Source organism: Muscardinus avellanarius (genome assembly GCF_963383645.1).
Source record: "Muscardinus avellanarius genome assembly, chromosome: 2".
Taxonomy (NCBI): Eukaryota; Metazoa; Chordata; class Mammalia; order Rodentia; family Gliridae; genus Muscardinus; species Muscardinus avellanarius.
The window spans coordinates 145,712,645-145,727,611 of record NC_137787.1 but is presented as its reverse complement, the minus strand read 5'-3'; the positions used below and the strand labels follow the sequence as shown (position 1 = coordinate 145,727,611).

General features: G+C 36.8%; 1 protein-coding gene across 2 annotated transcripts in view; it reads left to right on the top strand.

The window, feature by feature from the left end:
- GPALPP1 (GPALPP motifs containing 1) overlaps positions 1-14,763 on the top strand; it is a gene marked incomplete at both ends in the record, with an annotated part of 32,302 nt that extends 17,539 nt beyond the window's left edge. For both annotated transcript variants that reach the window (XM_080689238.1, XM_080689237.1), the window contains 4 exons: positions 2,332-2,463; positions 3,465-3,629; positions 7,808-7,906; positions 14,545-14,763. In XM_080689238.1, coding sequence (XP_080545364.1) covers positions 2,332-2,463; positions 3,465-3,629; positions 7,808-7,906; positions 14,545-14,763 — 615 coding nt within the window. The remainder of the gene's footprint in view (positions 1-2,331; positions 2,464-3,464; positions 3,630-7,807; positions 7,907-14,544) is intronic.
- Between the last annotated feature and the right edge of the window lie 204 nt (positions 14,764-14,967).

Here is a 14,967-nt window from a genome sequence, read left to right as displayed (position 1 = left end):
ACTAGAAGATTGAGTTGATATCCTCAGTAGTATAGCTTACCAATCTCCTTGCTACAAACACAAAGAAGTTCTAGAAGAGAAAATAGTAACAAAGTTAGAACAAAGCTAAACTCAAAAAGAAGAAAGGGAAAATCCACATGTACCAGTGACATAGTATACCCTTGTGTATGAAGGGGAGTGAAGGAGAAGAGTGGCCAAGGACCTATAGGAACTCAACTGCTGCAGTGGAAAGGGATGGACTGACCTGTGTCAGCAGCTTCTAACCGAACTGTTACTTGCCTTTCTCGCCCACTAATTCAATCCCTGTGCTTGCTTCCCTCTTTAAAAAAAAAAAAAGTCTTGGTTAATTATATTTCATTGTAACTTTGAGTTAAATCGTTCCATATCAGGATTTTTAATGTACCATGTCAGTTAATTTGACTGTTAAATTACAATAGCTGACAATCATTTTACATATGTAAAATTGCATTCCCTTTGTATTTCATGTGTAGTTTACCAATCGAGTGCATTTTATATTCAGATTGTATTATTCATGTTTGGGCAAATGAAAGCTGTGTCTATTTGATTTATCACTTAAAAATAAAATTTCCTGAATATTTGATGCTTAAAAAAAATGATTTTGCCAGCATTTTGCCTCAGTAGTTAGGAAAAGTGCCAATTTCATGGCTCCAAATAGGACAAACAAAATGCAAAAAATGGAGCAGTTATTGGTAGACCTGTTATCATCCCCATCTAAAAGACAAGAAAACTAAGGCTTAGGAAAAGGTTACTGCCTAAGATCATAGTCATGTGACCTCAAATGGGGCCTTCAACTAGGTTTAACTCAACAGCTCAAACTATAACCCAGTAGGATAGATAATTTCTGTTTTGGTTATATATAACATATATTTTTCAAGGGATTTCTGAAAGCAACAACTAATCCAAGACATCAAGATGATTTAATACCTAGACTGGATTTGTGCTTGTGATTTTGGCTTCTGGTTTTCATTTTAGTGTATTGAACATACTTTTCTGTTTGCTTCTCCATTCGGGAGAATCACAGGACAGAGGACAACCTCAGCAGTGTAACAAGACTCTCAGCAACCTAGTGAGACCCTGTTTCAAACAAAAATAAAAAGGGGAAGGGACGTAGCTCAGAGGTAGAGTGCCCTGGGGTCATTCCTAGTACTAAAAAAGAAGAAACTCTCTGTCATAGCTAAAAGATAAGTGTTATTGTTTCTCATTTTAATCTCCAGAAGAGAGTTTAAGCCTTAACATTTATAATATCTAATAGAAGTCATTTATCAAAATGTCTTAATAAGAACAAGTTTAATTTAATTCAATTTAATTATTACAATACCATTTTGTCTTTAGGGCAAGTAAGTTATTTTTGGAACTGAAGTAATTCATTTGGATCAGTGTTTTGTGAGTTATTGTGCAGTATTTCTGTTTTCTTGAAGACTGATATAGGTCTCAAGAATGCCCCACTTATATGCATTTATTCCAAAGAGATTTTTACATACCAGCAATAAAATTGGCTTCAATATACTTTGAAAAGAACTCCGAGGCCACATCTTTGTCCATCAAGAAGAGAACTAAAGTAACGTGATGAGGTTTACCATGGGCATAGGAGGAGACGTGGGACCGTTCATATGCCATGGATTTGTCAGCTCTATATCATGCACTTAAGAAAGGGAAGGAAAGGGCCGGGCATGGTGGCGCACGCTTGTAATCCCCGCACTTGGGAGGCTGAGACAAAAGGATCACACAGGTTCGAAGCCAGCCTCAGCTACTTAGTGAGGCTCTCAGCAACTTAGTGAGACCCTGTTTCCAAATAAAGTATAAAATAGGTCTGGGAGTATAGCCTGGAGGTAGAAAGCCTCTGGGTTTCACCCCAGTACCACCAAAAAAAAAGAAAAGAAAAGAAAAGAAAAGAAAAGAAAAGAAAGAAAGAAAGAAAGAAAGAAAGAAAGAAAGAAAGAAAGGGAAGGAAAGCCAGGCATGCTGGTGCTGGGAGGCCAAGACAGGATCACAGTTCACAGACAGCTTCAGCTACTTAGTAAGGCCCTTTTACAACTCAGTAAGACCCTGTTTCAAAATAAAGAATAAAAAATAAGGCAGGTGGTGTAGCTTGGAAGTAGAATGTACCTGGGTTCCATCCTCAGTACCACAAAAAAAAAAAAAGGAAAAGAGTGGGGGAGGAAAGTCCTTAGTATGTTGTTTGCTTTTTTTTTTTTGTTTTGTTTTATTTTCTGTGGATAATCAACTTCAGTTAGGTGTAAGTAATTTAGCATCATTTTCTATAATGTATAGCTCTGCTCTTGGATTAAAAGTAATTTCTTATTTTAAAAGAAAACAGGTAGCAGTGAAGATGAAGATATTGTTGGGCCAATGCCTGCAAAAGAACCAGTTAATGATAGTGTAACATCAGAGTTTGAAAAAAGAGCCCAGAGGATGAAGGAAAAACTAACCAAAGGAGATGATGTAAGTTTTAAAGACATTTGAAGGAGGAAAGTAAATGACTTAAAAATCTAAATTTTAGAAATAAACATTAAAAATATTTTTCCCTTTGTAAAGGAAAAGACTGTGCAATTCTCCTACTAAAAATATTATGTATGGCAAAAGATATTTAAAAGCATAACAAATTGGACAAAAGTGTTTGTAACATATATAGCAAGTATGTACGACATAAACATTAATCCGTTTTTTTGTTTTGTTTTGTTTTTGCAGGTCTGGGGATGGAACCCAGGGGCATTCGACCTCCGAGCTACACACGCTGCCCTATTTTTTATTCTTTATTTTGAAACCGGGTCTCACTGAGTTGCAGAGGGCCTCATTAAGTACCTGAGGCTGTCCACAAACCATGATCCTCTAGTCTCAGCCTCCAGAATGCTGGAATTACAAGTGTGTGCCACCATGCCTGACTAATCCTTTCTATTAAAGTCTGTTAAGTAGCCAGGCGTTGTGGTACATGCTTGTAATCCCCATGCTTGGGAGGCAGAGACAGGAGGACTGCGCAGGTTTGAAGCCAGCGTCTCTGGCTTAAGAGACCCTGTTTGCAAATAAAATATAAAATAGGTCTGGGAGTGTAGCCCGGAGGTAGAAGGGTTCCATCCCAAGTACCACCAAAAAAAAGAGTCTGTTAAATATATATAAAACCTCAACTGGGCGTGGTGATGTACGCTTGTAATCCCAGCATTCGGAAGGCTGAGACCCAGAGGATCACAGTTCGTGGACAGCCTCAGCTACTTAGTGAGGCCCTCTGCAACTCAGTGAGACCTGGTTTCAAATAAAGAATAAAAAATATAGGGCAGGGGGTGTTCCTCAGAGGTCGAATGCCCTTGGGTTCCATCCCCAGACCCGCAAAAAAAACAAAAAAACAAAAAAAACTTTAAAGCCTCAATTGAGAAGCATAATTGTTTATACAGTATTAATTATATACATTTCGTGGAATTTTTTTTAACATTTTATCTCTTCATAAAAAGAACTCATCAAAACCAATTACAAGAGAGTCATGGATGACAGAACTTCCCCCTGAACTGAAAAACTTTGGTTTTGGGCCAAGAACCTTTAAACGAAGAACTGATGAGAAATCCGAAGATCGATCAGTCTGGACAGATACTCCAGCTGACAGGGAAAGGAAGGCTAAGGTGAGAGGTTTTGCTTATATCTGTCTATGTTGGCTTAATTTTAGGGAGATACAAGGCAAAAAAAGGCAAAATTCCTTAAGAATACTTCTGCTTAAAATTATGATTTCAAGGGAAAAATTTTCCCCTACAGATGAGGAAGGAAAGTCACACTATTTGCTTGTTATTTTCCAATAAACTACCTAATTAAAACCAAGAAATACTGGGGAGGCTGAGACTGGAGGATCACAGGTTCAAGGACAGCCTTAGCAATTCAGTGACGATCTCAGCAACCTAGTGAGACCCTGTTTCCAAATATGAAATAAAATCAGTGTAGGGATGTAGCTCAGAGGTAGAATGCCTCTGGATTCAATTCCTAGTAACACACACACACACACACACACACACACACACACACACACACACACAACCAAGACATATATTTATTGACCTCTTATTGTAGAAGGAAAAACTAACCTCTACGAGGTCATCTTGTCTCAAATCACAGAAATATTAAATGATAAATAAAAATTCTACTTGAGGTATGTTTGATCTTTATACAAAATCATGCTATCTGCATAAAAGTATATATTTAAAATGTCTTGAAAAACATCACAATTTGCAAATTATCCTAGCAAATTAAATGATACCTTGAGAATCTTTCTTAAAATGATCATATCTCTGGCACACAAGGCTTCCTGTTACTGTTAAGATAGGCAAGAAGCACTTTCATTAATATATAAATTACCAAAATAAGTGTTATGTATGGTGGCACAGGCCTCTAATCACAGTACTTGGGAGGCTGAGATAGGATCACAAGTTCAAGGCTAGCCTCAGCAACTTAAAAAGGGATGAGGAGCTGGGCGTGGTGGCGCAGCTTATAATCCTAGCATTTGGGAGGCTGAGACCAGATGATCACAGTTCAGGACAGCCTCAGCTACTTAGTGAGGCCCTTTGCAACTCAGTGAGACTCTGTTTCAAAATAAAGAATAAAAAATAGGGCTGAGGGTGTAGCTTGGAGGTCAAATGCCCCTAGTTTCCATCCCCAGTACTACAAAAAAAAAAAAAAAGTATGAGGATATAGCTCAGAAATGGAATGCCCAAAATAAACAAAACAAATGACAAAAAAATCTGTATGCATAAAATAAATTATTTTTATACATTCTCTTCTTGAGTCTTTGTTTATTATGAAATATTTTATTGTATGTTAGGAATTGAGCCAGTGTCCCCAGCACTGCCTCTTAAATTACTCCCATCTAAAGGTTTTAATTCCCATGTAAGTGTTAAATGCTTGCCACCTTAGGGCTCTCACTTCATCAGTTCTGATCTAAACAGTCCCACATTTAATTCATTCTCCTAAATCTCTTAATCTTGTATGTCAGAACCTAGAATTCTCAGGATTCCTCTTTTCATTCTATAACTGTAAATTTAATTTTTTTGTATGTGCTAGGCATTGTGTTTGGTTGCAGGTGTTAGAAAGATGAAAGAACTCACTCATTTGGATGGAGAGTTGGTTGTGAGATAGTATTCTTAAAATGTGGTTGGTATGCTAAAAGTATTCACATTTTAGTGTCCAACCAGAAAATTTAGCAACATGATAAATTCTTTGGTCCCAAAGATTAAAGGAAATCTGAGAATGCTAACAGAAAGGTGAGATGAACCAATATACAAGGGAGCAGAAGAGGCGACAAAGGATGCTGTGCACGTGCACCACAAACGTTGAAAGGCCAGTGTGAGACTGCCTGTCCATTCTGTCGTAGCCTATTATTTATGAAAAATGTGTTGGAGCTATCATAAATTAGCTTTTAAATCATCTCTTTGTTTACATGGGTTTTTCATAGGTGTCTACATCTATTTATTCCTGTCTGTTTAGTTCTATTTCTCACTGGATATGAATAAATGACTGACTTGAGGTTAGATATGAGGGAATCATTCTCGGAAGAAAATATCACAGGAAAACAAGTGGAAACCAGGTAGTAAAGTTTGAACTTAAGTGGTTTTAATCCCCATGACTTGAGTTCTTTAGACCTGGTTGTTCCTTTCAGTGCCGAAATGGTTCAGTGTTTACAGTGGACTCACAAGGGACTATTAATACCATTTAAAATTTAGTATATACTGTCAGGCGTGGTGGTGCACACTTGTAATCCCCGCACTTGGGAGGCAGAGACAGGAGGATCGCGCAGGTTCGAAGCCAGCCTTGCTGGCTTTAGAGACCCTGTTTCCAAATTTAAGAAACTATATAAACATAGGTCTGGGAGTGTAGCCCGGAGGTAGCAGGGTTTCCAGAAACCCCAGTACCACCAAAAAAAAATAAAAAGATTTAGTATATAAGCCAAGTATGGTGGCACACACCTGTAATCCCAGTACTTAGGAGGCTGAGACAGGAGGGTCACAAGTTCAAGGACAGCCTTAGTAACATAGCAAAACTCTCAGCCAGCTAGCAAGACCCTGTTTTCAAACAAAAAATAAGAAGCACTGGATGTATAGCTCAAAGGTAGAATGTCCCTGGGTCCAATTCCTAGTACCATAAAAGAAAAAACGTTTTTTAGAATATATTTATGTCACAACTATGTAGTATCACAAAGCTATTCATTTTCTGATATCTTTTGTATAAAGTTCATGACTAATTTTGTAATAAATTTTAACCAAATTTTCTTCTTGATAGATGGTCTCCAGTCACTTCATTTTACATTTTATATTTTATTTCCCAACATATATCTATCATCCCTCTAATATTTTCATATTCCCTTAACCAATAAGGCCTAAATGATTGCTCTTTAGAAAAAAATGAAAAAGTTTTGTATAAGTTAACTCAGTGACATCTATTATGTCCTTATTTCTCAGTATTGACAAGATCTAATACCTAAGTATTAAAGGGTCAAGTCTTCATCTCCATTTCAGCATAAAATGATTTTTCTCTTAATATTTATAAGTAAAAACATCTGCTTTCTGAGGAAATTTCTGTGGGAAAATAAGATTAGCTATTTTGGTGTTTTTTTGTGTGTTTGTTTTTTGTTTTTTGTGGTCCTGGGACTGAACCCAGGGACATTCTACTTCCAGGCTAAACCCCAGCTTTATTTTCCTTTTTATTTGGAAACAGGGTCTTGTAAAGTTGCTGACAGCCTCCCTAAATTGCTGAGGCTAACTTCGAACCTGTAATCCTCCTGTTTTAGCCTTCCAAGTACTGAGATTACAGGCATGTGCCACCACATTCAACTTATTGCTATGTTTTTTGTGTTTTTTTTTGGGGGGGGGTTGTGTGTGTGGTACTGGGGGTGGAACCCAGGGGCTTTCTACCTCTGAGCTATACTCCCAGACCTATTTTATATTTTATTTGGAAACAGGGTCTCACTAAGTAGCTGAGGCTGGCTTCGAACCTGTGCGATCCTCCTGTCTCAGCCTCCCAAGCGCAGGGATTACAAGCGTGCGCCACCACGCCCGGCTATTTCTATGTTTTTAGTGTACTTTATTAAATGAATGTTGTTTTATTCCATAATTAAGGTACACATTATTAAGAAGGCCTCCCTGGTTTTCCTAAACAAATAAACTATGCCTTGAGAACAATGGTGTCCAGTCATTTTTATCGTAGGCCTTCCTCATTCCCAGTTGGAAGTATTCTATAGGATATTGTTGTAACATTTGTTCTAAGTTTGTTAAAAAGTTAACCTAACTTCATTTTTGCAAGTATGCTATTATAAATGGAATTTTGATTTGTTTCAAATTCCAATTGTCCATTACTGGTATAGTTTGTGTATCGACCTTGTAGACCTTGTATCATGCAGCTTTGCTAGAGTTGCTTACAAGTTCCAGGAATTTTTGCTTGTTTGATAGATCTACATAGTCATATCATTGTAAATAAAGCCAGCTTTGTTTCTTTTTTTTAATAAGCCTTATTTTCATATATTTCATGTATTTTCATATATCTTATTATTGTTATTTGAAACTAATCCTGAGTTCGATGAACAGATAAGTTCTTAAAGTTAATATATCGGGTAAGTGTTTTGTTTGTTCTTTATTTTTAAGAAAATCATAGGCTAAAACACTAACTAATCCCTTATCAATTATTTAAATACTTCAGACTAGAAGAAATTTAAAAAACCTAGTTTAGTTTAATCTCTCGTTACTTAATCTAAGTAAAAAACATTTTTTATTTTATCTTAATTATATGGTTCAGTAATGTGTTATCTGTGTTCATTCCTTAGGAAACACAAGAAGCAAGGAAGTCATCCAGTAAGAAGGATGAGGAGTATGTATTGTCAGGAAGGGACAAGAGATTGGCTGAGCAGGTGTCTTCATACAATGTAAGAAAAATATATATAATCTCTTGTCTTTTTGTCTTTCAGTTCTCTTTTCATGTTTGCCTTGCCATGTTTTTGTTTACTTTTTTTTTTTTAACAATGCTGGGAACTGAACCCAGGCTTTGTTCATGCCAGGCAGGCACTTTATCACTGAGTTTGATCCCTAGACCTTATTTTTCTTTCTTTTATATGACTACCACTTTGCCTTAGTTATTTTCTATATCCATCCGTCCTGAAAAATACTTGACTCTATTGTATATATATATTTATATAAAATCCTTCATTAATTTAATGTAATGTTTTCAAATTTGTATTGGGGGGGTAGTGGAGATGGAACCCAGGGGCATTCTACCTCTGAGCTACACCTCCAACCTTATTTTTTTATTCTTTATTTTGAAACAGGGTCTCACTGAGTTGCAAAGGGCCTTACTAAGTAGCTGAGGCTGTCCATGAACCGAGATCCTCCTGTCTCAGCCTCCCAAGCAGGATTACAAGCATACAACACCATCCCTGGCTTCAAATTTGTATTTTATCTAAGTTGTATTATCAGAAATTTTATTACTAGATAGATAGTAATTGATCCAAAAGCAAGAGCCATACTAAGCAGATTTGGAATCTTTTATGAAAAGACTTAAATATGAGAGAAAAATGTTTTTTAAATACAAATTAATATAAATTTATAAACTGAGAGGAGTATTTATTTGACATATATCATTTTTGGGAGAGAGGGGTTATAGTCTCTTATATACCAAAAAAACTAAAAAGTATTCCCGCTTAAGATAGTAAATGTGAATCACTTAACCCATTGGCTCCTGAAGAGCTTCAAGTACTTGGGGAAATTACCCTGTGCTCTTAGTGTTTTAGTTAATGAGAAGTTACATGAAAATTGATTTGGTGGACATATGTTGGCCAGTATCACAAACGGTGAAGCACACATGAAGCATTTTTGGAAACTGATTAAAAACTCAACCTAGCCGGGCATGGTGGCGCATGCTTGTAATCCCAGCATTCAGGAGGCTGAGACCGGAGGATCACAGTTCACGGACAGCCTCAGCTACTTAATGAGGCCCTCTGCAACTTAGTAAGACCCTGTTTAAAAAATGAAGAATAAAAATAGGGCAGAGTGTGTAGCTCGGAGGTCAAATGCCCTTGGGTTCCATCCTCAGACCCGCAAAAAACAAAACAAAAAAAACTCAATGAACATGAAACATTTTGGGAGACATTTTTCAAAGCTCAAGTCTTAATAAAACTGAATCACTCATTCTAACCATGTTCTCTGACAACAAGGAATCAAATTGTGTGGGACACAATGTGAAATACTTAAAGAAGAATGGCATAAAATTAATTATTTAGGCCTTCTAAACTGACATTTCTAGCATACACCTACCCAATGACCCCAAAATTCCATTCCTGGGTATTTACTTAAGATACATGAATGCATGTCCATACAAAGAGTAGAATATGCTTCATTCATAGTAGCCTTAAAAAGAGTTATTCAAGAATATTCATAAAAGTGTGTTCATATAATTGCTTAAACACTATAAAACCCAGGTTCCCATCAATAAGAAAGGGGAAAAAACTGGTATAAAATGAAATGCTACTCAGCAATAAAAAGCAACAAATAAATGCAACGAGTATTAAGGGAGCACACACGTCACAGCTCTGTTTGTATGAGCCCTATAGCGTGTAGTGACTGGTGGAGAAGATGAGCGTGGTATTGTTGGAGTAGGGGTGGAGGACTTGCCAAAGAGCAGCATTAACAGCTTTCTGGGGGGGATGAAAATGTTTTAGATCTTGATTGGAATTTGAAGCATAAAATTCAGTGAATGTATACTTAAAATTTGTCCATTTCATTGTATGTAAATTTATCTTAAAAGAAAAAAGTTAAAAACAAATATTTTACTCTAATTAATAAATGCATTTAGGAAGACATGTAAAAATATGCATCTAAAAATCATGGTTCTAATCTTACAGTGAAATCTTAGTTACTGATTATGAGATTTACTCTTCAAAATATTAATGAAGTCTTAAGACTAAACTACTCTCTAACCCCTAACCCTCAGCCGCCGCCGCCGCCTTCTTCTTCTTCTTCTTCTTCTTCTTCTTCTTCTTCTTCTTCTTCTTCTTCTTCTTCTTCTTCTTCTTCTTCTTCTTCCTCCTCCTCCTCCTCCTCCTCCTCCTCCTCCTCCTCCTCCTCTTCTTCTTCTTCTTCTTCTTCTTCTTCTTCTTCTTCTTCTTCTGCTGCTGCTGCTGCTGCTGCTGCTGCTAGGGATGGAACCTAGAGGCTTTCTACCTTCAGGCTACACGCCCAGACCTATTTTCTATTTTATTTGAAAACAGGGTCTCACCAAGTATCTGAGGCTGGCTTCGAACCTGCATGATCCTTGTGTCTCAGCCTCCCAAGCGCTGGGATTACAAGCATGCGCCACCACGCCCGGCAACCCTCAGCTTTTGAATACTCTTTAAATTACTACCAGAAAGACAGAATAAAAACCAATCGATTAGATATTAAGCATGAGATTTGTTGTTGTTGTTGTTGTTGTTGTTATTTCTTTTTCTTTTTTTTCTTTTAAGCTATTTAAAGTATCCCAATCCAAATATATTGCTTTAAGCCGGCTGTGGTGGCTCATGCTTGTAATCCCAGCATTTGGGAGGCTGAGACAGGAGGATCATAGTTGCAGCCAGCCACAACTACTACTTAGTGAGGTCCTTTACAGCTCAGTGAGACCCTGTTTCAAATAAGGAATAAAAAATAGGGCTAGGGGTATAGTTCAAAGGCAGAATACTCCTGGGTTCCATCCTCAGTTTAAAGCAAAATTTAAATATTGCTTTAAATTTTGTAAATTGTTAAAAAAAGAAAAACATTTTGTTAAGTGACAGGAAGTTGGTAATACTATAGTAAAAAATTAATTTCTATATGAATTGCCTTTCAGCTTATGATTTTCAGCGAAGCAACTGCTTCTAGGTATTTTTATATTTTTTAAGAGTTTAGCACTAGTTTGATGCTCTGTGCCAAAGGTTCAGAATATACTGAAGACCAACCGTAGCACATCTGTAATAACTGGCCTAAAAATTAATTTCTTTTATCATAGATTTTGGCACTTGAATTGCTTGAATTGAGTCTAATAGTCTAGTAGTTTAATGTATTCCCCTGTCACTGTGTTTAATTTACTAGTTTAGGGAATCAGTAAACTGAACCCTGCCATCTTTATTTCTCCATTTTTGCTTGCTTTTTATTACCTTTTATACAGTTTTACTCATCAGTTAAATCATCTTCCTCAGTGGTGGCTTTAGGTAAATTAACAGCCACTCCCACTCCATTTTTTCACATCTTCATGCCTCTGCCCCAAACTTTATTCTCTGTTTCTCCAGTTTTGTCTGTGTCTTCAGTCCTTCCCCTTCCAACTTTTATTAGCCTTTCAACCTTCCTTGTTCTATTATATTATTAAGGAGCTATTTATTATCTGCAGGGAACAACATGGGTACAGGGAAAGGAACATCAAGTTTTTGTAGTACAGTTTTATTACATTTAGACATACATCTATCTTATATTTATATGACACATAGGGCTTCCCATCCTATAATTAACCCTACTCCCCTTCCCCTTTGTGTTGGCATCCCCTCTTCTATTAATATCAAACTGCTAGAAAGAGCGACATGCACGGTGGTTCCACCTCCTGGGTCTCAGCATCAGGACATGGGTGGGAAAGCACAAGTTCCTGCGGCGGGCCCCCGCAGTTTGATTCACTTAGTATGTGATGGGCTCAGGCATCTGGGTGCCTTTTCAGCCAGTCAGGGAGGCAGGCCAGTGGTCTTCAAGTACTTTTGTTTGTTATCTCCTAAAATAAATTGGAGAAATTATATATTTTTTACTTGATGTTTAAAAATTTTTGTCATAGTTGCCAAAGCAGAAATATATTGCAAATTATATCAAATGCTGCAAATGGAATCTTAAATGCCATAGAAATTCCATGTCTAGTATAGTCCTTGAAAGGACATGTATGAACAAGCACTTCCGAGAACAGCTGCGTTACTGCATATGAACTTTCTTTCTCTTTGAATTCACAATTTCACTTCTCTTTTGCTACAGAATTTCATATTGTAATAAAATTTACTTTCTTACTTGGAAGTCTTTTACAATATTGGTAAACCATATTTCACTATAACCAAAATATTTCTCATGTCTAAATCTTTAAATATTAACAGTATTTTCTTTTGGATTAAGTTGTAATTTCAGTTGACCAAAATAATGGAAATATAGTATAAACTTTTAAAAGTTATTTTTTGTTTGTTTGTTTTGATTTTTTTGGTCCTAAGAATGGAATCAAGGCGCCTTCTATGTGTGGGCTACACTCTCTGGGCCCTATTTATTTATTTTTATTTTTTTTTTAATTTTATTTTGTGTGTGTGTGTGTGTGTGTGTGTGTGTGTGTGTGTGTGTGTGTGTTGAAACAGGGTCTCACTATGTTTCTGAGAGCCTGGCAAAGTTGCTGAGGCTGGCTTCCAACCTTAAAACCTCCTGTCTCAGCCTCCCAAGTACTAGAATTACAGGCATGCACTACTACACCAACCAATGAAAACTAATTATTAAACATAAAAAGTAAAAGTATAAATATAACTTATCTCTTAATGAAAGATCTTTTTCCAATTAGTTACTAGTCTTTGGATGACTCATTACTAGAATAAGGTTTCAGCCTCAGTTGTGTGCTTTTGTGTGCACTTATAGTTGTAAGAGTTACAAAAACATGTTTAAGCCTGGCATGGAGGCACATGCTTTTAATCCTAGTACTTAGAAGGATAGAAGATTCACAACAAGCCACAGAAATTTAGTGAAGCCCTCTGTAGCTTAGTGAGACCCTGTTTCAAAAGAATAAAATCATGCTGAGAGTGTAGCTGAGAGGTAGAATCTCCCTAGGTTCAATCCTCAGTACCACACACACAAAAGGGTCAGCCAGCCATGGTGGCACATGCTTGTAATCCACGCGTTTGGGAGGCTGAGACAGGAGGGTCTCGGTTCTTAGCCAGCCTCAGCTACTTAGTGAGGCACTTGCAACTCAGTGAGACCCTGTTTTAAAATAAAGACTAAAAAATAGGGCTGGGAGAGCCAGGCGTGGTAGCTTACTCTTGTAATCTCAGTGCTTAGGAGGATGAGACAGAAGGATCACGCAGGTTCAGAGCCAGCCTCAGCTATTTTAGAGAGGCTCTCAGCAACTTAGTGAGACCTTATATCCTTATATCCAAATAAAATATAAAAGAGGTCTGGGAGTGTAGCCTAAAGGTAGAAGGCCCCTGGGTTCCATCCTCAGTACCATTAAAAAAAAAAAAAAAAAAAATAGGGACTAGGGGTGTAGCTTGGAGGTAGAATGCCCTTGGGTTCCATCCCAGTACTGAAGAAGAAAAAAAAAAAAAAAAGAAAACATGTTTACATAAAGAAGTAATAAAGAGCCAGGTGTGGTGATGCATGCTTATAATCCCAGCACTTGGGAGGCTGAGACAGGAGGATCACCCAGGTTTGAAGCCATCCTCAGCTACTTAGTGAGGCCCTGTTTCCAAATAAAGTATAAAAAACGTTCTCGGAGTATAGCCCAGAGGTAGAAAAGCCCCTGGGTTCTACCCCAGTACCACAAAAAAGAAGTAATAAACACATAAATGGAAATAGAACACACTTTGTTATAGTGATATCATCCAGTTATTTGAACAATTTGATTTATTTTCTTAACCTTCATATTAACAAAAATTACTAATGATTTTTCAACTGTCAACTTATTAGGACCTCCTTTGATAATGTTTTTCACATTGGTCCCATTTTCTTCATTCTGTCTATTTATTTATTTATTTATTTATTTATTTATTGTGGTATTGGGGATTGAACTCAGGGGCATTCTGCCTCTGAGCAATACCCCCAGCCCTATTATTTATTCTTTATTTTGAAACAGGGTCTCACTAAATTGCAGAGGGCCTCACTAAGTAGCTGAGGCTGGCCACCAACCTGCAATCCTGTCTCAGCCTCCCAAATACTGGGATTACAGGCATGCACCACCATACCTGGCTTTTCCAAATTTTTATAATCAGAGTAATACCATTTTATTTATAGAGATATTGTGAAAATTACAGTAGAATAAATGCTGAATTAATGAAACACAGCATTGATCAAATGATTGTATATATCAGATGCTGTACTAAATCCTTTGTGTTCATTAGATTATTGAACTCATCCCTCACCCAAATTTTTGGAAGTCATTAATATGACTGCTCCCACTTCGCAGCTAAGAAAATGAAGGTTTAAATACTTGCCATATTACCATTGTTGAAGGAGGATAATGGTCATTGCAACCCAAGTTTTCTTCTGCATTTAAGTTCTTTACTACCCCATGCTGTATATTTTGATAGACTAATTTTTCTTGGCAATACTTGGAGGCTTATCTTTACCTCCTTCAATTTGTCAAAAACAAAGAATCTGAAATGCTTGACACATTTTTTTCTTTTCACAGATGCTTTCTTGTATTTGGGAAATCCCGTTGGGTTTGTAAATATCCCCCTTAATGTGCACTGTTGTTACCTAGTTATTCTGTTTCATACTCATATGCTGTCAGTAATCTATATAAGCTAAGTTTTTATTTCTGCTCTCCTGTTTTCCCCAGGAATCAAAAAGATCAAAATCTCTTATGGACATTCATAATAGAAAATTAAAGAGTAAGGCTGCTGAAGATAAAAGTAAGCCCCAAGAGAGAGTGCCATTTGACCGTGATAAGGATCTCAAGGTTAACCGGTTTGATGAAGCTCAGAAAAAAGCCCTAATAAAGAAATCTAGAGAACTAAACACCAGATTTTCACATGGCAAAGGCAATATGTTTTTATAAGTAAGTATATTTCAGTGAGGTATATTTTCATAGTGATCAATTTGAACCTTTCTGAATACTCTATTGTCTATAATTATTATATACTAAGATCTGTTTCCTTTTATAATAAAGTAGTTTATAAGCCTACTTTTGTATTAGTAAATTGTGATTTTTTAAAAAACCCAGCCTGAGCCAGGGGTGGTGGTGCATGCTTGTAATCCCAGC